The sequence below is a fragment of the Neoarius graeffei genome, chromosome 1 (genome assembly GCF_027579695.1).
Source record: "Neoarius graeffei isolate fNeoGra1 chromosome 1, fNeoGra1.pri, whole genome shotgun sequence".
Taxonomy (NCBI): domain Eukaryota; kingdom Metazoa; phylum Chordata; class Actinopteri; order Siluriformes; family Ariidae; genus Neoarius; species Neoarius graeffei.
Window position 1 is genome coordinate 99,289,104 of NC_083569.1, and position 25,241 is coordinate 99,314,344.

The following is a 25,241-nucleotide window of genomic DNA, read 5'->3' on the forward strand; positions in this document are numbered from 1 at the left end:
CAGGAGTGCTCGGAGAGCACAACATCCCCCGCGACAATATATCACAAACGAAATTGCAATATGCGTATTACTGTCATATAACACAGAATCCCGCCAAGTTTCGTGAAATTTCTCCAAAAATTGTGAGGGAAGTTGATTTCAGAAGGTGAGTACCCTTCCCGGGACGGACGGACATCGCCACGACATATAATCCCCCTTCGGGCCTTTCAGCCAGCGGGGGATAAAAATTGTGAGGGAAGTTGATTTCAGAAAGCAAGCACACCTTGATGAAATTGCCAAAGTACAAGTTTGTGAATAATCATGGACATAACTCTGGGAAAATTTGCCCAAACTAAACGAAATTTCAATCTGCGTATAAGGGTAGTATCTCACTGGGCTGCGACGGTGCGCGACTACTTGGACACACAATTGCGATAAAATATGCGAATTAGCGACAATTTTCACTTGGAATCGCACTGAATTGATATTCACATATTTTACCGCAATTGTCGTGTCTCCAACTAGTTGCAGGTAGGGAAGTACAGGAAGCCTCACGGAAACTGACTTGAGAAGGGTTCGCGACGGCTTTGCGGCACCAGCGACGCGTTTGCGGCCATTTTGAGAGAAATTTTGTCGCACCAATTTTTTTGAACGTGTTCAAAATTTCGGCAACGAAGGAGCGACACTTTGCGAGGAAATTGAGAAGCCCCACGAATGTTTCGAGACACTTTTGAAACTCTCTCGCGAATGACGTTCGCAATTTGTCGCAGCCCAGTGAGATACTGACTTAAAGTGCATATCCCGGGTAAATTCAGGAGCAAGATCAATATAATTCTCCCATTTTATATTAAACTTCAGTCAAATATCTGTCACATTTTGCGCAAATTTTTTTTTACCTTGTGCAATACCAGAAAAATTCAGTTGAAATCGAGCCATTTGAGTTGAATTGGTCCGCCTCTGAAAAAACTCGGCATTTGGATTTCCTGGCAAACATTGATTTTCGTGACGTCGCGTGCGGGACACCTCCCTCTGAATCCTACGTCAGCGCTGGTTTGTTTATGAGAAAACGACCTGGTGGTTTTCTGCAAATTTCTTCAATGTTATCGCGTAATTATTAAAATGGTTAACAGATGTATCGTAGGAGGGTGTAGCAACACCAATCTTGATGGGATTAGTACTCATCGTTTCCCAAAAGACCGGACAATGAGAGAGAAATGGGAGCGCTTGGTCTACACAGGCTGTGCACTGAAACCGTGCAAAGCTCGCGCAGCCTGCTGGCGCTTCCGCAGGTGACGTCACGAATCTGGCTCCAGACTCCCTTGGGATTTTTCCAGACGTGTTGTTTTGTTGTTTTTTTTTTCTGCTGTAGACAGATGGCCTTGTGCAAAATTACCCTTCTGGATGAGTGTGTAAAGGGACATTCTTTCATATGAAAAAAACCAAACACTAAACTGGCCCAGAATATGCACTTTAACCGTCCTATAACACAGAAGCCTTTTGCCAAGTTTGGTGAAATTCCTCCACAAATTGTAAGAGGAGCTGATTTCAGAAGAACGTACACCCTCATGAAATTGTCAAAGTACAAGTTATTTAATCAAGGCTCAAAACTCTGGGAAAATTTTCACAAACGAAATTAAATCGCAATATGCGTATTACTGTCATATAACAAGGCCTTTTGCCAAGCTTCGAGAAATTCGTCCAAAAATTGTAAGAGGAGTTGATTTCAGAAGGAAAAAAAACCCCATGAAATTGTCAAAGTATAATTTTGTTAATCGCGGGCTGGAACTCTGGGAAAATGTGGCCCAATTTAACAAAATTGTTACTGACAAAGAATCCTGCCAAGCTTCGTGAAATTCCTCCAAAAATTGTGAGCGGAGTTGATTTCAGAAGCTGAGAGCCCTTCCCGGGACGGACGGCCAGATGGACATCGCCACGATATACACTACCGTTCAAAAGTTTGGGGTCACCCAGACAATTTTGTGTTTTCCATGAAAAGTCACACTTTTATTTCCCACCATAAGTTGTAAAATGAATAGAAAATATAGTCGAGACATTTTTCTGGCCATTTTGAGCATTTAATCGACCCCACAAATGTGATGCTCCAGAAACTCAATCTGCTCAAAGGAAGGTCAGTTTTATAGCTTCTCTAAAGAGCTCAATTGTTTTCAGCTGTGCTAACATGATTGTACAAGGGTTTTCTAATCATCCATTAGCCTTCTGAGGCAATGAGCAAACACATTGTACCATTAGAACACTGGAGTGAGAGTTGCTGGAAATGGGCCTCTATACACCTATGGAGATATTGCACCAAAAACCAGACATTTGCAGCTAGAATAGTCATTTACCACATTAGCAATGTATAGAGTGGATTTCTGATTAGTTTAAAGTGATCTTCATTGAAAAGAACAGTGCTTTTCTTTCAAAAATAAGGACATTTCAAAGTGACCCCAAACTTTTCAACGGTAGTGTAATCCCCTTTTGGGCCTTTCAGCCAGGAGGGGATAAAAACTGTTCTCGTTATTGTTCTAAGATAAATGCGAAGACTTAAATATGACTGTTAGCTCAGGTCCAAATGCTCTTTAAGTAGGAGTCGTGGGGACACGGGGAGGGGTCCTGCAGGTGACCACCCTCATCCAGTAAACTTAAGGGAAACACTGTGCATCATAATATAAATTTACGAGGGATTTAATAATTCGCCCAGTTTACAACTTGATTCAAGTCACAATATCGGGTTTATGATTCAATGTTCCTATGATTTTTTTTTTCAATGAAATATATATTTTTTTAAATGAGCAAAATAAAAAAAATAATAATAATAACCACAATTGTTTTTCATTTGCTTAAAAACCAACAAAAATAACAAACATTTGTAAAGGTTGGAGCAAAATATATGTTATTTACCAGCTGGGAGGTCCGTATGGTGAAATACCGTGACCGAGGTCTTGAAAGTAGTGAGCGAGGCCCTCTGGGCCGAGGTCAGTATTCAAGGCTGAGGTCAGGGTATTTCACCATACGGACCGACCTTAAGCTGGTAAATAATATTTATTTTTCTCTTTACCAAATTCTAACAGAAAACGAGAGCGCCCGAAAGGGAAAACCGAGCCGAGCCGCCATTTTGAATCCTCATTCACGGCTGTAATGCAAATGGCTTCCTCCTCGGTATACAAGTGCACTTCCATGGCAGGAAAAAAACTACATTTTGCTGCCTATGTAGTCCCCTATTTATACAAATAGGAGTCATTCAGGATTCAGCCATGTTTTTGCTCGGCGTTAGCAACAGTTACAGGTTTTTAGCTTTCTCTTGAAATGTTTTCTTTTATTTCTTCTTCCTCAGGGGAGTAAAACTCGCTTTCGCTGTGAACACTGTCGTTATCACTATCCATGCTGTAAAATTAATGCTATTCTCCTGAGAAATGCTGGCAAACATTTATAAGATTTTTGATACTCATATATATAAAAAAAAAAAAAAGTCGACAAAAAAAAAAAAAAAGCTACTATGTTTGTTGTTGTGAACGAGCGAGTTGCTAGAGGTCCATAACCAGGGTCCGTACCGTCGGACATGGACCTGCTCGCCAGCCAATCAGAGCGCAGGATTTGGACCACGAAAAAAATAAAATAGCCTGTTAACTAAAATATTCCCTTTATTAAAAATGAAAAAAAAAAAGTTAACAAATAACTTTTCTTAAACTTTTATGAACATTTGTGCTTCCCCCATTTGCTTTGGTTTTCTTTATCTGCTTTATGTTTGTGAAAAGAGCTTCGATTTCTTGTGAAATCTTTTTGTACTCAACCACACAGCAGCTCTTTCAACCGGGTTTCTTTTAAAACAGCATTAGAGCTGTGTTACTTCCGCCTATATTGGAGCCACAAGTATTCCCTCTATTGTATGTTATGGCGCCCTCTACTCAACCTTTAACGTGATATAACGGCTGACAAAATTCAAGTGGAAAACAAATAGAAATGTTTTAGAAAAATGGATCCAAGTCACAATATAATATGCATCATAATATAAATTTACTCGGTATTTAATAATTCACACATTTCATGATTTGATTCAGAATATCGGGCTTATGATTCAATTTTCCCCGTGATAATTTTATGTAAAAAATAATTTTTACCAAAAAAAAAAAAAAGCAAGCAACAACATTTACTTTCCTTTTCTTCATCAACTTAAATATTTCTTTTGTTCAATTTAAATAAAAAGAACCCTTTTGTTTCATTTCATTTACAACCAACAATAATCACTGAATGAAAATATAACCTATTCACTAAAGTTAAACTTATGAACATTTGTACTTCCTCCATTTACTTCTCTTTTATTCATCTTTCAGCATTTTGTAAGAAGAGAGCTCTGATTTCGTGTTAAATCTATTTGGAGTCAATCACACAAACAGCTCTCACTTTTTTTTTGGCAGCATTACAGCTGTGTTACTTCTGCCTACAGTGAAGTCACGAGTATTCTCTCTATTGTATACTACGGCTCCCTCTGCTGTCTAAATAATGTGATTACACCCCGTGAAAACAGATGAGGCAGCCTGGTAATAATTGTAATTCCTTGTTTATTACATCGACTCGAATCGTCATACGTTTGTATCACGATTTATCATCACAATACATCGTTACGTGCCTAAAACTCACTCCATGTAGATCATAATAAAAATATATACTCTCAAGTTACTATATCCAAATAGTAATGTCTTAGAAAAGTAAGATAAAAAGGTGTGTAGTGTTTTTATAGCCATTGTATTGTATTATAATAAAATCACTGATAATAGACAGATTTTTCCTTCATAGGTGCATCATGGTAATATCTACATCTCTCTATGTGCCTATCTACAGTATCTATGATACATTACAGTATCCTGTCACTCAGCGTTGTGGAAAGCAGCACACTTACAGTGGGTTTAAGGGTTTCTGCGAGTCCTTTTCATTCCTCCGCTCATGTTTAGCTCTCAGCTTGGCCTCGGCTTTTTCTAACTTCTTCGCATCAACAGTCTGAGCAGAAGGAAACATTGGAAGGAACATGAAGTGGTTTCATAAGTCAGCGTTAATGCAGGTGGATACATCATTAGGATAATTTTTTTTTTTTTAAAAAGTGTCATTAATGACAGAACAGCAGGCTCCAGAGAACTGTTCGTCCACAGCTGTCCATCCTCGAGTCCAGAGAGCAGAACTGGCCGTGCTGTCTGGGTGGGCGGGGCCTACTCTCCCTCACCTGTCAATCACAGTGATCCTACCCAATCATGGGCGTCTGTGAGGTTTACGGATGTGGAAGAGGGTGGATAGCGTTCCTGGTGGGTAGCTGTCATAGGCAAATTAAGAAGGAAGCCCCCCTCGTTTTATCGTGTCCTAAGGGTGTGCAAACTAGTTGCTAAGAAAATTGTATTTGTTAAAAGGCTAATTTTGTCCCTACTGCTGCCCCAAACGGATTCCCAGTGGAATCACAAACGTACAGTGAGAGAAAAGACTCGTGGCGGGGGGGAGGGGCTGTGTTTCTCCTACCGTGCCCTGCGTTCTCTTGACCATCCAAATGCCCTGCACATCATTAACAGCCGAATCTGCAAACAGAAAATCGGACAAAAGCGGATGTGAGGTCGGGACTTAACCTGTAAGCAGCTCAAAAACAGCACTCGGTCACTTTACACACACTCACCCGACTCTGCAGAGATCTGAGACAGCTGCACAGGGGCATCGAGCAGCACCTGCCTCTGGTGAGAGCGACAGGTCGTGCTAAAGGAGGACAGAGACAGACAGAGATAACACAGACCACCAGAAAGAAAAAAAAATGGAAAAATAGACAAAGACAGGTAGAGAGAAAGAAAGAGACCGACAGATGTACAGAAAGAAAGACAGGCAGACAGACAGAACATAATGCACAGAGTCCAGCAGAAAGAAAAAAAAAAGACAGATAGATGGACAGAAATAGAAGGAAAGAAAAAGAATGAGGCAGAGAGACACGAGAGTTAGACAGAAGGACAGACAGACAGAACGACAGACAGAGAGAGGGAGGGAGAGACAGACAGAACGACAGACAGAGAGAGGGAGGGAGAGACAGACAGAACGACAGACAGAGAGAGGGAGGGAGAGACAGACAGAACGACAGACAGAGAGAGGGAGGGAGAGACAGACAGAACGACAGACAGAGAGAGGGAGGGAGAGACAGACAGAACGACAGACAGAGAGAGGGAGGGAGAGACAGACAGAACGACAGACAGAGAGAGGGAGGGAGAGACAGACAGAACGACAGACAGAGAGAGGGAGGGAGAGACAGACAGAACGACAGACAGAGAGAGGGAGGGAGAGACAGACAGAACGACAGACAGAGAGAGGGAGGGAGAGACAGACAGAACGACAGACAGAGAGAGGGAGGGAGAGACAGACAGAACGACAGACAGAGAGAGGGAGGGAGAGACAGACAGAACGACAGACAGAGAGAGGGAGGGAGAGACAGACAGAACGACAGACAGAGAGAGGGAGAGACAGACAGAACGACAGACAGAGAGAGGGAGGGAGAGACAGACAGAACGACAGACAGAGAGAGGGAGGGAGAGAGACAGAACGACAGACAGAGAGGGAGGGAGAGAGACAGAACGACAGACAGAGAGGGAGGGAGAGACAGACAGAACGACAGACAGAGAGGGAGGGAGAGACAGACAGAACGACAGACAGAGAGAGGGAGAGACAGACAGAACGACAGACAGAGAGAGGGAGGGAGAGACAGACAGAACGACAGACAGAGAGGGGGAGGGAGAGACAGACAGAACGACAGACAGAGAGGGGGAGGGAGAGACAGACAGAACGACAGACAGAGAGGGAGGGAGAGACAGACAGAACGACAGACAGAGAGGGAGGGAGAGACAGACAGAACGACAGACAGAGAGGGAGGGAGAGACAGACAGAACGACAGACAGAGAGGGAGGGAGAGACAGACAGAACGACAGACAGAGAGAGGGAGGGAGAGACAGACAGAACGACAGACAGAGAGGGGGGAGAGACAGACAGAACGACAGACAGAGAGGGAGGGAGAGACAGACAGAACGACAGACAGAGAGGGAGGGAGAGACAGACAGAACGACAGACAGAGAGGGAGGGAGAGACAGACAGAACGACAGACAGAGAGGGAGGGAGAGACAGACAGAACGACAGACAGAGAGGGAGGGAGAGACAGACAGAACGACAGACAGAGAGGGAGGGAGAGACAGACAGAACGACAGACAGAGAGGGAGGGAGAGACAGACAGAACGACAGACAGAGGGAGGGAGAGACAGACAGAACGACAGACAGAGGGAGGGAGAGACAGACAGAACGACAGACAGAGGGAGGGAGAGACAGACAGAACGACAGACAGAGAGGGAGGGAGAGACAGACAGAACGACAGACAGAGAGGGAGGGAGAGACAGACAGAACGACAGACAGAGAGGGGGAGGGAGAGACAGACAGAACGACAGACAGAGAGGGGGAGGGAGAGACAGACAGAACGACAGACAGAGAGGGGGAGGGAGAGACAGACAGAACGACAGACAGAGAGGGGGAGGGAGAGACAGACAGAACGACAGACAGAGAGAGGGAGGGAGAGACAGACAGAACGACAGACAGAGAGAGGGAGGGAGAGACAGACAGAACGACAGACAGAGAGAGGGAGGGAGAGACAGACAGAACGACAGACAGAGAGAGGGAGGGAGAGACAGACAGAACGACAGACAGAGAGAGGGAGGGAGAGACAGACAGAACGACAGACAGAGAGAGGGAGGGAGAGACAGACAGAACGACAGACAGAGAGAGGGAGGGAGAGACAGACAGAACGACAGACAGAGAGAGGGAGGGAGAGACAGACAGAACGACAGACAGAGAGAGGGAGGGAGAGACAGACAGAACGACAGACAGAGAGAGGGAGGGAGAGACAGACAGAACGACAGACAGAGAGAGGGAGGGAGAGACAGACAGAACGACAGACAGAGAGAGGGAGGGAGAGACAGACAGAACGACAGACAGAGAGAGGGAGGGAGAGACAGACAGAACGACAGACAGAGAGAGGGAGGGAGAGACAGACAGAACGACAGACAGAGAGAGGGAGGGAGAGACAGACAGAACGACAGACAGAGAGAGGGAGGGAGAGACAGACAGAACGACAGACAGAGAGAGGGAGGGAGAGACAGACAGAACGACAGACAGAGAGAGGGAGGGAGAGACAGACAGAACGACAGACAGAGAGAGGGAGGGAGAGACAGACAGAACGACAGACAGAGAGAGGGAGGGAGAGACAGACAGAACGACAGACAGAGAGAGGGAGGGAGAGACAGACAGAACGACAGACAGAGAGAGGGAGGGAGAGACAGACAGAACGACAGACAGAGAGAGGGAGGGAGAGACAGACAGAACGACAGACAGAGAGAGGGAGGGAGAGACAGACAGAACGACAGACAGAGAGAGGGAGGGAGAGACAGACAGAACGACAGACAGAGAGAGGGAGGGAGAGACAGACAGAACGACAGACAGAGAGAGGGAGGGAGAGACAGACAGAACGACAGACAGAGAGAGGGAGGGAGAGACAGACAGAACGACAGACAGAGAGAGGGAGGGAGAGACAGACAGAACGACAGACAGAGAGAGGGAGGGAGAGACAGACAGAACGACAGACAGAGAGAGGGAGGGAGAGACAGACAGAACGACAGACAGAGAGAGGGAGGGAGAGACAGACAGAACGACAGACAGAGAGAGGGAGGGAGAGACAGACAGAACGACAGACAGAGAGAGGGAGGGAGAGACAGACAGAACGACAGACAGAGAGAGGGAGGGAGAGACAGACAGAACGACAGACAGAGAGAGGGAGGGAGAGACAGACAGAACGACAGACAGAGAGAGGGAGGGAGAGACAGACAGAACGACAGACAGAGAGAGGGAGGGAGAGACAGACAGAACGACAGACAGAGAGAGGGAGGGAGAGACAGACAGAACGACAGACAGAGAGAGGGAGGGAGAGACAGACAGAACGACAGACAGAGAGAGGGAGGGAGAGACAGACAGAACGACAGACAGAGAGAGGGAGGGAGAGACAGACAGAACGACAGACAGAGAGAGGGAGGGAGAGACAGACAGAACGACAGACAGAGAGAGGGAGGGAGAGACAGACAGAACGACAGACAGAGAGAGGGAGGGAGAGACAGACAGAACGACAGACAGAGAGAGGGAGGGAGAGACAGACAGAACGACAGACAGAGAGAGGGAGGGAGAGACAGACAGAACGACAGACAGAGAGAGGGAGGGAGAGACAGACAGAACGACAGACAGAGAGAGGGAGGGAGAGACAGACAGAACGACAGACAGAGAGAGGGAGGGAGAGACAGACAGAACGACAGACAGAGAGAGGGAGGGAGAGACAGACAGAACGACAGACAGAGAGAGGGAGGGAGAGACAGACAGAACGACAGACAGAGAGAGGGAGGGAGAGACAGACAGAACGACAGACAGGGAGAGACAGAATGACAGACGGAGGGGGGGAGGGAGGGAGGGACAGACAGGGAGAGGGAGGGACAGACAGCACGACAGAGGGAGGGAGAGAACGACAGACAGACAGGGAGGGAGAGAACGACAGACAGAGAGGGAGGGAGAGACAGAATGACAGACAGAATGACAGACAGACAGACAGAGAGAATAGGAACAGAGAGAGAGAAACCGAGACAGAACAACAGACAGAGAGAGAGAAAACCAGAATGACAGAGAGACAAACACAGAGAGAGAGAGAGAGAGAGAGAGAGAGAGAGAGAGAGAGAGAGAGAGAGAATCAGCACACTGTATAAGGGGTAGAATAACTCCTTGCACTCTGTGTGAGATTTTTCCCTGAAGCTGATTTCTGCTTTCTTCTGGTTGTTGTAAAATCTAACAGTCTGACTCTCAGACTCACATCTTCAGAGTGTTAAACAGCTGCAGGCAGATGTCTCGGACGTCGTCTTCGTTTTTCTCGGCGGCTATTTCCTGCAGGACCCCACCGATGGCATCGAACACTTCCTCTCCGTCCTCAAAATCAGAGCCTCCGCTGTCCAGCACTCCTGCAGCGACACGGTCACATGACACAAATCACCACCGTGTGGGCATTAAACACATCGACCAAATCAATCAATAAACTCATCCATCAATCCACTTTGGGAGACTTCTGCGTCACAGAAACTCACTTAAGGATCTTTAACCTTCCGAGTCTACGCTCAGACGAGCAAAGTTTAAAAAAAAAAAAAAAAAGTCGTCTTCTGAAATGAGCATTTCTGGATTTCCATCAGAATCTCAGAAAAGTAGAGATTAAACCGCCAGCTGTGCTGTGCTCTGCGAATTTAGAGAAGTAGACTGGGGGGGGGGATTTTTATTTATATATTCCCTCACCTGCTCGTTCATTTTGTTCATTCGTCCTTTCCGAAAAGACCGATACACTGCAGTTCATTCGCCTGCGAATTATTCAACAAACGTGTCAGTTTTTGATTGACGCGTCAATGAGCCAACTAGACTCCACAGTCGGGTTTGGTTTGGTTTTCAGTCAGCCATCGGGCCGCGTCGCTCACCGACATCAGCATTACGATGTTTGTAAGCAGCCGACGCATGAAATTAAATGCAGCTTGATCGTAATTAACTGGCAAGTAATAAAATTACGCCACTGTATTCATTTACAACGGAGTGAAAAAGAAAAGCCATGCACATGAAAGAACACTCAGATGGGTGGTGGACCAAAAGTATGCGAGGTTTATAACCAAGTGACACTTCAAGTCTTTTGACTCATCAGTCTGAGGAAGAATCAGGAGACGCGAAAGGTCACTTGGGAACAGAGCTTTCATTCAGGGCTTATTTGATGTGTAGATCGTTCCGTTCATCAAACGTTAATCTCAGCAGATGAACGAATCACCGATCAGTTCATTCATTTGAATGATTCATTCCAAAAGATTCATTTGTTCGTTCAATCGCCATCTCAGAGTCAAATGCTTTTCTCTTTTAAGCCGGTCAGGAGTCTGAACGCAAGACTCGATCCGTCCATCCATTATCTCTAGCCGCTTATCCGATGCAGGGTCGCGGGCAAGCTGGAGCCTATCCCAGCTGACTATGGACGAGAGGTGGGGTACACCCTGGACAGGTCGCCAGATCATCACAGGGCTGACACACAGAGAGACACAACCATTCACACCTACGGTCAATATATACCCTGTCCACACTAGGGATTTTGTACCAATACAATACTACTTTCGTACTGCAACACCTGTCCACACTAGCAACTATACCGGTACTGTAGCGGTATAACTGGATCGGTACGAAACCCACAAATGTATGGGTTTAGTACCGGTACAGTACCGGTACTGTAGCGCTTCGCTGTAGTGTGGACAGATGAAGCGGTTCTGTATCGATACAAATATAATGCGCATGCGAAACCGAAACAACCGTGGAGCTACATGGAGCAAAGAAAGGGGGGAGAAAGGGAGAGGGAAAGAGGGAGGAAGAAAGGAGGACGAGGGGAAAAGGGAGAAAGTGAAGGAGAAAGGGAGATTCATTTTCTTTGTTTCTTTCTCAACTGCCTCGCGCGTTTTATACGATTCGACTGAATAAATGACCACCAGAAATACAGACTGTACATTGACAACAAAAAGCACACACACATTGTTTCATCCGCCATATTCTCGGAAGGAAGTTACTCGGTAACCACGGAAACATTTCGCGCACTTCCACTACCGTGAAAGAAAACCACAAACATTTCTTGCTAGTGTGGATAGATGCACTAAACTGCACCGGTATGGAGCACTTGCATGTGACGTCACAGCCGATCCAGATTGTGACAGACGCCATCGTGTCGGTCAAACGCCATATTCTGCCTTCTACTTCTGCTTTTACTTCTACCTTTTCTTCTGGAAAACCCAACTATATACAATTCTACTACAACGGCTGCAAGCTCTCCCTACCTGTGCACGTTTTTTATGTTTGTGTGTATTTTTGCGTGTTGTTCATCTGTACTGGACTTCAATATCCACTACAACCGTATGGACTTACTGGACATTGGTTTCCAGCAGAAAATGACGGTTTGTAGCGATTTCCATCGCATGCACAACATTCCGGACGAGAGAAAAAAAAAAAAAAAAAAAAACACATTCCGGACGAGACAGCGGGGTCTCCGTGGATTGTTATCGGAAGCAAAGCGAAGGAGGCAGCGCCGGGAGCCGAAGCAAAAGCGAGGCTACAGGCAGAGCTGGCCTGTTGACTAAGCTCAGAAAACAGCTACTCAAACCTCCACTGCCAAGCCTCTACCTCTCCAACGCCAGATCCATGTAAACAACACGGACGATTTGGAATTACCTTATTCTATTCTATAATCGGCTGGTCAGTGCTATACTCAATACTTAAGTGACTTACCCATCCAGTGAGGATTATTTTCTTGTTTACAAGATGCCACATCTGAGTCGCTGACAAATCCTGAATTTCTGTAAAGATAACTGTCCAGAGATTTATAAGCACGCAGTGCTTCACCACTGAACAGCGAGGGAAAGTTGATGAGGTAATCATACATGTCCAGGTATTCCGCTGGCAGTTCAAAATCCGGTCGTGAAAACTCCGTCCGGAAAGCCATAAGGGTCACAAATCTGTAGATCGTTTATTTTAGACATACATCTAGTTATCTGTTCATTAGAAAAATGAGCCGTGTAGTCCGTCGGTTGAAATTAATCCATTCTGTACACGACTGCAGCAGTATTCAGCGGTGTTTTTGACCGACAAGATGGGGGTTGTGTACTTTCCGGTCACGTGACTGCAAGATCTCTATACTTTGTATCGATACAGTTATACCACTTTCGTACCGGTATAAGTGTGAACACAGCATTCGAGCCACCAGTTAACCTATTGAATGGTTGCCCCGGGCAATCGGGCTACCGTTAATGTCGAACCCTGACTCATTGTAGTAACAAGTTGTTTGCCATTTTAGGTCAAAACAGACCTTTGGAACAGACTGCAAGGAGAGCACCTGGCCGCCTGCTTGAGGATTTCCATTAACGGGCCACAACCAGAAGATATAAATTATGAAAGGGCACTCGAACTCTTTTTTTTTTTTCCCCCCCTCAAAGCCAAGAAAAATCAAATGCACAAGTGCAGGGTGTTGTCTTTGTAAATAGGGCAGGCATTTGTCAGGGTCACTTTTGACATATAGCAGAGCTAGAAGTCCTTGTTCTGTAGGACTTTTTGTAGGAGTTCAGGGTGTGAAGTATTGTAGGATTTTTGGTTTGGTTGCTATCTGTAATATGTTCTTCTTCTAGGACTGCCCTCTGTAGCAACATGCTAAAATAAAATACAAGGTGCAGAACCAATACCAACAAATTTGTTCTTTGTTTAGTAGTATTAGTAGACTAAACAACCCCCCCCCCCCCCCCCATGGGCTGCCCCCATAGTCTCCAAAATTTCTGTGGGAAACACTGTCCAATCATAGTAGATACACCGCCAGACGGTGCAAAAATGATCCGAATTGGCGTTTTCCAGACTGAGGTGCCATGTTGTTTAGTGGTTTACTTGTCAGCTGTTTAGTTGTTAGTTGTCAGCTGTCAGATTTATATGTTAATGGACCCGGTAAGCTGGTAAATAATTTTTTTTTTCTTTACCAAATTCTAACAGAAAACGAGAGCGCCTGAAAGGGAAAACCGAGCCGAGCCGCCTCACGGCTGTAATGCAAATTGCTTTCCTCCTCGGTATACAAGTGCGCTTCCATGGCAGGGAAAAAGAAACTACGTTTTACCGCCTATGTAGTGCCCTATTTAAACAAATAGGAGTCATTCAGGATTCAGCCATGTTTTTGCTCCGTTTTTTTACTCGACCAAAGTTATACAGTATTATGAGCTTTAAATTGCATCAATAAAACCATTTGGTGAAACTTTGAAGAAGAGATTGTACTGGTTTAAAGTTTTTACCTAACGTTTTCATGTCGACTCCAATCAATACACTAGTAGAATCGATGACTAGTTTAGTAGGCCAAAACTTTTTTCAATTTTTGACTGTACCAGCCTGAAAAAAACTTGCGACAGTCAAATGGAAAAAAAGCAAGCTGGTCATGTTGTACTGGACTAATCTATGACTGATGGGTATAGTAAGTGATACTTGCGTTTGCTTACCTCAAAGTGTCCGCAGATCATGCACAGACATCCATTATATCCACAGTTTTTTGCCAAGTCGCACAGGTTTCTTTCAAGTCTACTGTTGGGCCAATAAATCATAAATAAAACAGCTCAGATTTGTTTGTTTAAGTCGTTTGCCACTCCACTTTATTCTCGTGGGTTCACATACCGCTGCCGTTATTTCCCCCTAATCACGAGTTTGTTGGTCTTCCAAAATGGCGCAGGGTCTGTTTACTTCCGGTTTCAGGTGACGTCAGTGAAAGGGGTCTATACTGCGAGTCGAGAAAAATAAAACAGCGGCGCATTTTACTCCCCAAAAAACTCTGCTCAAAACGGGTCCGAGGTTAGTTGCCAACATATTTTTTTTTTAATGACAAAACTATAAGGAGTTGGGAGCTAAAATTTGGGACTTTTCCTATTGGGAAGTGTGTGAACCTCCTGGAATTTTTTCAGCCAAATCTGAGATGGTCGAGTGGGAGTAGGGCTGCACAATATATCGAAAAAGTATCGATATCGCGATATCATAGTTTGCGATACACATACCGCAAAAATTACTTAAATTTCGATAAAAGGCACATTTTTCTGTGCCGTCCAATCACATTTGAATGTCAACAAGCGCCGCGGGATAACTCCGCCCCCTATTGCAAAACAAGTAAAATCCTCGTGGTGATGGCGGAAGCGGTAGCAAGTGTGGTGAGACAAACTTGTGCGAGGAGGAACTGGTTTCCAAAAAAAAAGTACTTTGGATTCAGGAGGGATGACGTACTGCAAACTCAGGTACTTTGCAAGACATGTACCTGTAAAACAGTGGTGGGGCGGCTCACTGGGACAAACACTGATGTACAGCAGCATAAAAACATAAAACCGCTCTCTCTCTCACACACACACAACCGCTCTCTCTCTCTCTCTCTCTCTCTCTCTCTCTCTCTCTCACACACACACACACACACTACCGCTCGCTCACTCACACACACACACCACTGCTCCCTCACCCGCATGTGTTATTAACAGACTGTGTTTGAGTTTATGGTGAATCTGTGTCGCTCACCTTCATCTCCCGGGAGCCGCTGAAATTGCCATTTTGAATGCTTTATGTTAATGTAATGTAGTTTTCAGTTTTTTGTTTACTTCAACTTAAGACATTTTCTGCTGCGCTCACAAAAATTAAGAGATTTAAAGATGATTGACGGACACCATTGCAGGTGTAGCCATGTTTTTCCAATAAAAAATAATGTTGGAATGGAAGCGATGCATTGGGTGTTTTTTTTTTAATGCTAGATACAGGGCAGAACGGCGAGTAGAGGTAAGAAAAACATTATATGTTTAATTATCGTGATGCATATCGATATCGAGATATTCAGTCATGTTATCGAATATCGCATATTTTTCTGATATCGTGCAGCCCTAAGTGGGAGCATTCGGAGATTTGACATGGAATGACCCCGAACCAACCGAGGACGCTCTACTCGAAAGCAAAACCCCAAAAATAAGGAACAACATCCAGAATGAAAGTATTTCATGGCAAGAGTGCATCTTTATTTAATTTTTTAAGAATTATTATTGGGCAATTCCACGGGTAACTGACGCAACATTCGGAGGCTTTAAAATTAAACTGTGCGGCTATTACAGAAAGAGCAAACTCAAACAAACGGATGATGACTGAAGGCCCAAAGGCCATCTTGGACAACACGGAGTTTTCCCCAGATATGAAGAATTTATTTAGTGGCACGCAGAGAACATTGGTAACTGATGCAACTTGGAGAATTCGACGACTGCGAACACGCAAGTCCAAACGCCAATTTCTGTGAAACTTGTTGCAATTTTATTAACATTTTTTCCAACTTTACTCTTAACATACAGTGGCACGCAAAAGTTTGGGCACGCTTACTGAAAATGTCTGTTACTGTGAATAGTTAAGTGAGCAGAAGATGAACTGATCACCAGAAGGCATAAAGGTAAAGTGTGAGCATAATCGCTATCAGGCGCGTTAAAAATGTACATAACTTCTAGAATGTCACCAAAACTCATTGAATTTTCAGCATTGTAAGAGCATCCGGCCCTTTGGTTCATTCTGACTGGCCCGTGTAGGGTTAATTAGAAATTACAAAATAAACGTATTTTCTAATTTTACCTCATGCATGGACTGAATGTGCATTGCTTTTATTTTGAAGTTGTGTTCAACAAAAACGCAATGCGCGCGACATGAACATGACATGAAATCCCACGAAACCTAATCCTGCGATAACTACTTCCGTAATTTGTCCAGACCAACCACAAACTTATACGTCATCCTTCAAACGGTCCAGCCAATCACGTAGTGTGACGTCACCAGCAGGCGCCCGAGCCGATCTGTAGATCTGAGACCTACACCGAATCGACGTTGTTGTGAGCAGGTCACAAGAAGACTTTAGCCCCCAAAATGTCCGCAAAAAGAAGAAAGGTAGATGCCGAATGCAGGGCTTTCAACAAAACATGGACTGCTAAGTATTTATTTACTGAAGTCAGAGATAAAGCCGTGTGTTTAGTTTGCGGAGAGCAGATCCGAAAAACTGAAAAATACCAAATGAGGTGATTAGACTACAAATGTGGGCATCATTATTATAATATGATGCATCTTGCTTGATATTTGGAGTAGAAAGACAATATTGTGATGTCTTTATTGTGTTTTGGGGTGAATGTGACTGGAAAAAAAAAAAAAAAGGTACAAACGTTCACATTTTGTTAACCATTGTTTCGGGAAATTTGATTGAATAAATGACATTTTTTGTAAGGCAACCTCGTTTTTTCCAGACTCTTACCAGTCTTAGCAGCTTGTAAAAACAATGTTATTTACTGCTTTATATAAAGAAATACAATTAACAGGCTTTCGTCTAAACGGGGGAACAGGGGCGCTGCGCCCTCTTACTCTCGGCGTGCGCCCCCTTACCGACTCCGTGAAAACATCCCACCAACACCACGTGACAATGTGTCTGATCATCAAATACGTTATAATTGCTCCAAAAATATTCCAATCATAGTAGATACACCGCCAAACGCTGCAAAAACAATCCGAATTGGCGTTTTCCAGACTGAGGCGCCATGTTGTTTAGTTGTTTACTTGTCGCGGCTGCTCTCGCGAGATTTGACATGGGTTACATACAAGGTCAGCTGACTTGTAGAGCGAGATTTCTCGAGACTGAATGACCTTTCACCCACCGGCGCGGGAGCTTTTGACAGAAGTAGTTCGCGAGTTGTTTTTGTTGACACTTGGGCATTTAAAGATGGCATCCCGCGGCACGAAGCGGAAGAAAGCCAAAGACTGTCCGGGGCAGATGATGATTATTTTTCTTTTTTAATGTTGACAGACAATTTGTTACAATTTCCCTCTCAGATACTCAGAATGTCCCATTGGAGCATTTTTCAAAGGCTTTGCACGGCGGGGGGGGACACAACCGGCACCATCCCCCCCCCCGCTTCGCTCCCTCGCCATGGTGAGCGCCCTCATACTAAATTTTTCTCGAAAAAACCCTGATTAATATTATGCAGAATTTAGTTCAGCTTTTTGGTCCAGCCCTCCACAAAATTTTCTGTTTCTCATGTGGCCCCACGGAAAAAATAATTGCCCACCCCTGCCCTAAAGTATTATTCAGCAAAACCCCAGAATGATAGCACAAATCTAGAATTTTTAACAGAATTTTAGTTCTTAAAATTTAACGTTTAAATTTTAGTTCTTAAAATTTAACATTTACACCCGTCAAAAATCACTTGGAATGCTGTTTTGAAAATTTTGATCAAATATTATAAACACAGTCTTTTAATGCATCAAAAAATAATTTTGATAAAGCAAGGAAATTCGGAAGAAAATTTGTTTTTTCTTTTGCTTGTTGTGCACGTCACGCTACCAAAATCTAACTAACCCCTTCACGAACAACCCCAACTTTCATGGACTTGTAGCGCGAATAAACCTTTCAAAAAAAATATATAATACTTCTCACCCAGTAAATTAGAATCCTGGTGATTTATATCCTCGTAGCTTCAGTAGATCTAGAGATTTAGTCGATTTAGTAAATCCCAAACGCTGTGAAACACGCCAGCCATCTATGGTGAGAAGTGCTGCTGTAGTTGAGAAACTCATTTCTCCCGCTTCCAACTAACTCCGTGACCCATACCAAAATAACAATGTCACGCTCATCACTTAAGGATGATTTATGCCAAGTTTCACGGAAAAATACAGCGAAATAAACTTGCTAGAAGCATTTTTCAAAATCCCAAACATTATGAAACATTTCTTGTAGGGTTTCAGGTTACAAATTTCGAGAATAGAGAAACTGCGGCGCAAAAATTTGCCACTAAACTCGCGAAAATACTCCATCCTAGCGAGTTTCACAACCGAACTAGGCTACGTGACAGTCCGTGACCACCCAGGAATGTTCTAGAAGGAACGCTTCTAGGCACGTGCGATCGAGAAAGACACCATGTGAAGGTAGTAAAGGTAGTAGTTCCACTGTCTTATGACGTTTTTGCTTGTTTTAGTGCGATAAACAATCATTAAAATGCTGATTTCAAGGTTAAAATGGGTAAAAACAACTAATTTATATAGATATTGTAAAAAATTGTGCCTAATAGTTATTTCAGTACATAAAATCAAAACCTGAATTTTTTATTTTCCCTATGTTACACCATTGTGCATCTATAGCATGCTACTCATCAAAAACGAGACATTTCTTTTCAGCATTTTCTGCAAGATTTGTGTATTATTTTTGTTTTGTACAATTGGAGAGTGAAAAAAGAAAAAGAACACCATGCGAAAGTTTGGGCACCCCAATACATTTGAGTTCTCAGGTAACTTTAACCAAGGTTCCAGACCTTAATTGGCTTATTGAGCTGTGGCTTGTTCAAATTCTTCGTTAGGAAAGGTCAGATGATGCAGATTTCAAAGCTGTATAAATTCTTTGACTCCTCAAACTCGTCCCTAAAATCAACAGCCATGGGCTCCTCTAAGCAACTCCCTCACATTCTGAATAATAAAATAATTGATGCTCACAAAGCAGGAGAAGGCTACAAGAACGGAGCAAAGTGTTTTCAGGTAGCTGTTTCCTCAGATCGTAATGTTATTAAGAAATGGCAGTTAACAGAAACAGTGGAGATCAAGGTGAGGTCTGGAAGATGAAGAAAACTTTCTGAAAGAACTGCTCGTTGGATTGCTAGAAAGGCAAATAAAAAACCGTTTGACTGCAAAAGACCTTCAGAAAGATTTAGCAGACCCTGGAGTGGTGGTGCACTGTTCTACTACACAGTGACACCTGAACCTTCATGAGAGTCATCACAAGGAAACCGTTCCTGCGTCCTAGCCACAAAATTCAGCGTCTGAAGTTTGCAAATGAACATCTAAATAAGCCTGATGCATTTTGGAAACAAGTCCTGTGGACTGATGAAATCAAAATAGAACTTTTTGGCCACAATGTGCAAAGGTATGTTTGGAGAAAAAAGGGTGCCGAATTCCAGGAAAAGAACACCTCTCCAACTCTGAAGCATGGGTGTGGATCGATCATGCTTTGGGGTTGTGTTGCAGCCAGTGGCACAGGGCACATTTCATTGGTCGAGGGAAGCATGGATTTGAATAAATACCAGCAAATTCTGGAAGCAAACATCACACCATCTGTAAAAAAGTTGAAGTTAAAAAGAGGATGGGTCCTACAATAAAACGATGATCCAAAACACACCTCAAAATCTACAATGGAATACCTCAAGAGGCCCAAGCTGAAGGTTTTGCCCTGGCCCTCACAGTCCCCTGACCTAAACATCATTGAAAATCTGTGGATAGGTCTCAAAAGAGCAGTGCATGCAAGACAGCCCAAGAAACTTGTAGAACTGGAAGCCTTTTGTGAAAATCCCCCAGGTAGGAACTGAAAGATTATTAGCTGGCTACAAAAAAAGTGCTTACAAGCTGTGATACTTGCCAAAGGGGGTGTTACTAGGTACTAACCATGCAGGGTGCCCAAACTTTTGCTTCGGGCCATTTTGAAAATGTAAAAGATGAAAATAAAATGTTTTTGCTTAAAATATAAAGGGAATGAGTCATCTTTAACTTTACGCCTTTTGGAGATCAGTTCATCTTCAACTTGCTTAACTGTTCACAGTAACAGCAATTTTGACCAGGGGTGCCCAAACTTTTGCATACCACTGTACCATAGTATACAATGAAAGAAATCAACTATGAAGAAATGTTTAGAATTGGCAGCCGAGACCATGGAATGTACAGTAAGGGCCTCTGCATGCTCTTGCGACAAGGCTTTCGCAGATAGCTTTTCGCAGACAGTTGTAATTTATCGTTGAGTGGGGAGTAATAGGCGTGCGCGATGTTATTCACCGCCACAACGCAAGGGGGCGCGAAGTCACGAAATCGCTAGGAGTAGTTGGTGGGTGTGGTTAGTGGAGTGTTTATCCTCCGGTTACTTATAATGACTAGAACTGGAGTCGTATAGATGTCCGTACTTCCTCGATCAACCGCTCTTCGTGCTGCTCCATCTTCGCTCGTGTTTTTAAAAATGGCGGTCGTGAAAACAAACCAAACCGGGAAAGTAGGGAAGCGGAAGTGCGTGTACAGCGGATGTAGAGTGGACCAATCAGAGCCCTCTTGTCTGCGAGGCTTCTGCGGTGGTCACAATTTTTGGGAGGTGCGTGCAGAGCGTCTGCGAAGGTGGGGGGGGCTACGCAGACATTGTCTGCGATGCCATCTGCGAGGACTGGGTTGTCAGCATAAATTGGCCCTAACTGACGCAACGCTTTCCAAATTTACATATGATCTGATTCTGATGTACAGACAGGGATGACATGCGGTAATTTTCTTTTTCTTCGTCATAGTATCACTTGTTAGATCTAAAAGGCCCCAAAGCTGTCAGTTACTCAACGGAATCAATTTTTTTTTTTCATGGAAATGTAAAGAATAAGGTCCATTTGATATAAAACATTAGTTTAATTTACCTGGTGAGGACTTTCGACAGCAGTTCGAAGGCGTCTTTGTGTCTAAGCTTTGGGTTTCGAGTACGTGCTTGGATCTGCCGATTTCAAAATGGCCACCAGTCACGTGACATGAGTTCAGCACAAAAATATCGACTGCAGTGAATGAACCAATCATTACTAATAACAACACAATCAAATTTAACACCATATATACACACACACAAGGAATTTTCACTCCTCCATGGGTTGACCATTTCATGGAATTGCCCTTTTGTATTTTTTTACAAATTGCTCCCGTCATTTCGCAGGTTTGTTTAATTTTGTCGGACATTTTTTTAAAAATGCTCCATTTCTCAAACTCCAGTGAACGTAGATAAAACAGTTATTCCATCAGCTCATATACGACTTGATTTTGCGGAATTATTATGAATTATCTTAAGCCAGTATCTCACTGGGCTGCGACAGCCCGCGACTCGTTGGAGACACAACACTTGCGATAAAATATACGAATTAGCGACAATTTTCACTTGGAATCGCACTGAATTGATATTCGCATATTTTACCAAATTTGTCGTGTCTCCAACTAGGCGCAGGCTGTCACAGCCTGGCTTTCCCTTGGCAGGCAGGGAAGTACACGGAAACTGACTTGAGAAGGGGTCGCGACGCATTTACGGCTATTTTGAGAGAAATTGTGTTGCGTGAATTTTTTTGAACACGTTCAAAATTTCAGCGACGAACGAGCGACACTTTGCGACTCATGTGAGGAAATCGAGAAGCCCGGCGAATGTTTCAAGACACTTTGGTTGGAGTCTCATCGCATCGCTCCTGTGGGGGTCGCGCCTGGAGGACGCTCTGGACTCTTGCAGTGGTGCTTTTGTGGCTGGGGACTGCAGTTGACTTGCTGACTTGAGGACTACAGTTGTCGTGAACGGTTTTGCGCTCGGGTTTCCAGCATCAACGAAGCTGACTTCTTGTAGCGACTTCCGAGTCTGGGAACATAGCCTTAAAGAGTTCGCTTATGCCCTCATTCGAGCTGTACAAGTGGTGTTCCATAATTGTTTTTAAAATCCAGAGCACCTGCACCTCTGCCCGAAGTGTCGGGGTTCCACCGACACCCATCATGCCACTGCTCGGCCCTTGCGTTGTTGCTAGCCTTGCTTGGCTGATGCTGCTGGCGTTCGACAGTGGTGCGAGTGCCAACTCCAGGTGCATTCGGAGATTGAACCGTGCAGAACTGAGCGATGGGCTGGTGGCGGTGGAGGGCAGATGCAATGTGCTTTGAGCTCTTCATGTGAGACTCTAAAGCGAAATGACCTATAGTGGACAACTTGAAGGTCTTTCGACAAACACAGCATCTTGCTTCAACATCGCTTCCAGGAACCTCCCTCACCCAATCACAATATCTTTCATCTGAAAGCCACTGCTGATTAAAACGACACTTCCCCATGCTGCGATTCGCGGAGCCTCCTCTCCACCACGGACTCCGACGATTGCGCCGGCGCGAAAATGTATCAATATTATTTCTTTCTTTGCGCATACTCCAAGAAATTCACTGATGTTACGCAAAACCCACGTTTTCACATCGTAGAATAGTATGAGTAAATTTAAGACCTTTGTTTAAAAAATTAACACTTGGGCAAAACAATTTAAGACTTTTTAAGGCCTTAATTTTGGAATATTAAATTTAAGACTTTTAAGACCCATGGTGGTTAGCGCTGTCGCCTCACAGCAAGAACGTCCAGGTTCGAGCCCCGTGGCCAGCAAGGGCCTTTCTGTGCGGAGTTTGCATGTTCTCCCCGTGCAGTGGCGTGCACAGATAGACACGAGGTGGTGCTCAAGCACGTGCCCCTCTGCCCTCTGTCCAAAAAAAGTGCCCTTTTGAATTTTTTTTTTTTTTTTACAGTTTACTGAGGCCAATGTCGACATGAGCTTTTAGAAAAGCCGCGGCATTAAAAGCGTGTGAAAATAATGTCCCGATGTGTGCCCCCTCCGCACACACACTGAACCTCTGTCTCTCTTGCTCTGTCACGTGAACAAGCGTGCAGTGCATTCAATGTGAGGTTGCAGCAGCATAGCGTCCTGGAAGCCACGGCCTTGTCGTAGCGCAGACAACACATCGGGCAGTCAGTCAGCTCTTCCCCTGCCCCACCAGCCAGGTAACACATGAATCGAGTGAAAATGTATTGTTTGCCCTCTCAGCCCAAGCTGTAATTATTTTGTCGTGAAGTAGCCCGTCACATACAGAAACAACTGCACATGGCAGCCTTTGCCAGCTTATTTGCTCCCTTTCCATATGGAGAAACAAACTGAACAACATTTTAAATGTAGCCTAAACCATTGAGGCAACCCCACTCTCCATCAATTCCGACCTGTTTTTAGAACATGATGACTTACTTAGAAACATTAATGTCCTTAAAAAGGCAATTTGTCTTACAGCACAACACAAGACGAGACACCAGCCACCATCATATCAAACATCCCAACACAAACACACATAAAACACACCACGTCCATTGCACCAACTAAAAAAAAAACAAACCCAGCAATAAATAAAAATTTATACAATAAAAAGATGACAGTTATCTTGTAATGTTAGGTGTGTGTTTCCCACATCTTATTCAATTGTGTAATTGCCATAGGAATGAATGAATTCTTTGCTCCATTAGTTCTGATGTTGGGGTATCTATTGCCGCTTTTCCACTACAAACGCGGCTGAGTTGGGCTGAGCCGAGCTGAGCGGGGCTGTTGAAGTTGCATTTCGACTACAACCGCGCTGAACCGTGCTGGCTGGAAGTGGGTGGACACACTGGGTGGAGTTAGCGAAAGTGGGTGGACGTCAGGTGATGTCGTTAGGCGGCGCAAACAGTGACATCAGTGACCTTTTAAGCGGTAGTCTCACGACCCGGATAGTAAACAATAAACATGGAGGACATGGAGTCGTTAGTGTTGCTGGTCTTGGTGCTGTGGCTTGTTGTCACCGACAATGCCAACAGATACTGGCAAGAGCGTATAGATGAGGCGAGGCGCATAAGGCTTCAGAAATTCTCGTAATTCGTAATTCTTCTTCTTCCGGGTTTACGGTGTTTACAGATCCCAGCGCGCTCGCGGGGCGTGTGTGGGCATGTGAGGACACTCCTCCTCACCAATCAGTGCACAGGGGAGTGTCTGCTCACGCCCCTAGCCTCACTCGGCTCACTTTGGCTCGCTTCAGCCCCACTCCAAAACTGTGCGAGTTTTAGGGGCTAAGCAGGGCTGAAGCGAGCTGAGTCGTGCTGCTCTTTGGTAGTCGAAACGCGAGCCGTGTCGGGCTGAAGCGAGCTGAAAAAGGGTAGTGGAAAAGGGCCATATATCTACGACCAGAAGGAAGTGTCTGGAACTTCACTGAGAGTGGGTGGGTAATGTCAGTACAAATTTTGTCTGCTTTCTGGGTCAGCCTGGACAGGTAGACATGATAAAGATCAGTCTGCTGACACCCAATTATTTTCCCCACTTGTTTTAACAATTTTTCCCAGCTTACTATTGTGTGTCACCTTAGAATGTCCATACCAGCATACAATGCCATAACAAAGAATACTTTCAATAAAAGACTTACAAAACAAAGTCATAATTGTGTTATCTACATTAAACAATTTAATCTTCCTGAGGAAATATAAACGTTGTTGGCCCTTTTTAAAAATCGCATCTACAAATCTATCCCACGATAATTTGTTATCTATAATAAGGCCAAGATATTTATATTCTGTCACCACTTCAATCTCCTCTCCTCCAATAAGTGAGGGGGGAGCTGGCAAGGATTTTTGCCTGAAATCAAAAACCATCTCTTTCGTCTTGGATATGTTGAGGTGCAGGTTAGAGACTTTACATCAATCAACAAATTCATCCAACAGTGGACCATGTTTGACTTCATCATGATTCAGTAAGCTAACCAGGGCAGATTAAGAATATCACGTTATGCTAGTATGCGCGCCGTTATGCAAATAAAGGAGAGCTCCGTTGAGCCCATTGAGTGTGTATATTTCGTTACAAATTTTAAGATGATCTCACGGAAATCTGTGAATAAACACAGTCTTGAGACTGAAGTCAGTGACGGGAAGATCAGACTTTATCAGACTTTTTAAAGATGGAACTACAGAAAAAATACCCCAAACTTTGATACGATTATGAACACAAGAGGAGGGTTAAATCTCAGACTTTTATAATAAG

The 25,241-nt window shown here is 44.2% G+C and overlaps 1 protein-coding gene across 1 annotated transcript in view; it reads right to left on the reverse strand.

Annotated features, from left to right (window-relative positions):
* The window catches only part of abcf3 (ATP-binding cassette, sub-family F (GCN20), member 3), a 64,075-nt gene that overhangs the window by 36,962 nt on the left and 1,872 nt on the right, over positions 1-25,241 (reverse strand). Inside the window, exons 2-5 of the mRNA XM_060913380.1 lie at positions 9,881-10,025; positions 5,633-5,709; positions 5,482-5,537; positions 4,877-4,974 (exon numbers count right to left, since the gene is read on the reverse strand). Of these exons, the coding sequence (XP_060769363.1) occupies positions 4,877-4,974; positions 5,482-5,537; positions 5,633-5,709; positions 9,881-10,025 (376 nt within the window). The remainder of the gene's footprint in view (positions 1-4,876; positions 4,975-5,481; positions 5,538-5,632; positions 5,710-9,880; positions 10,026-25,241) is intronic.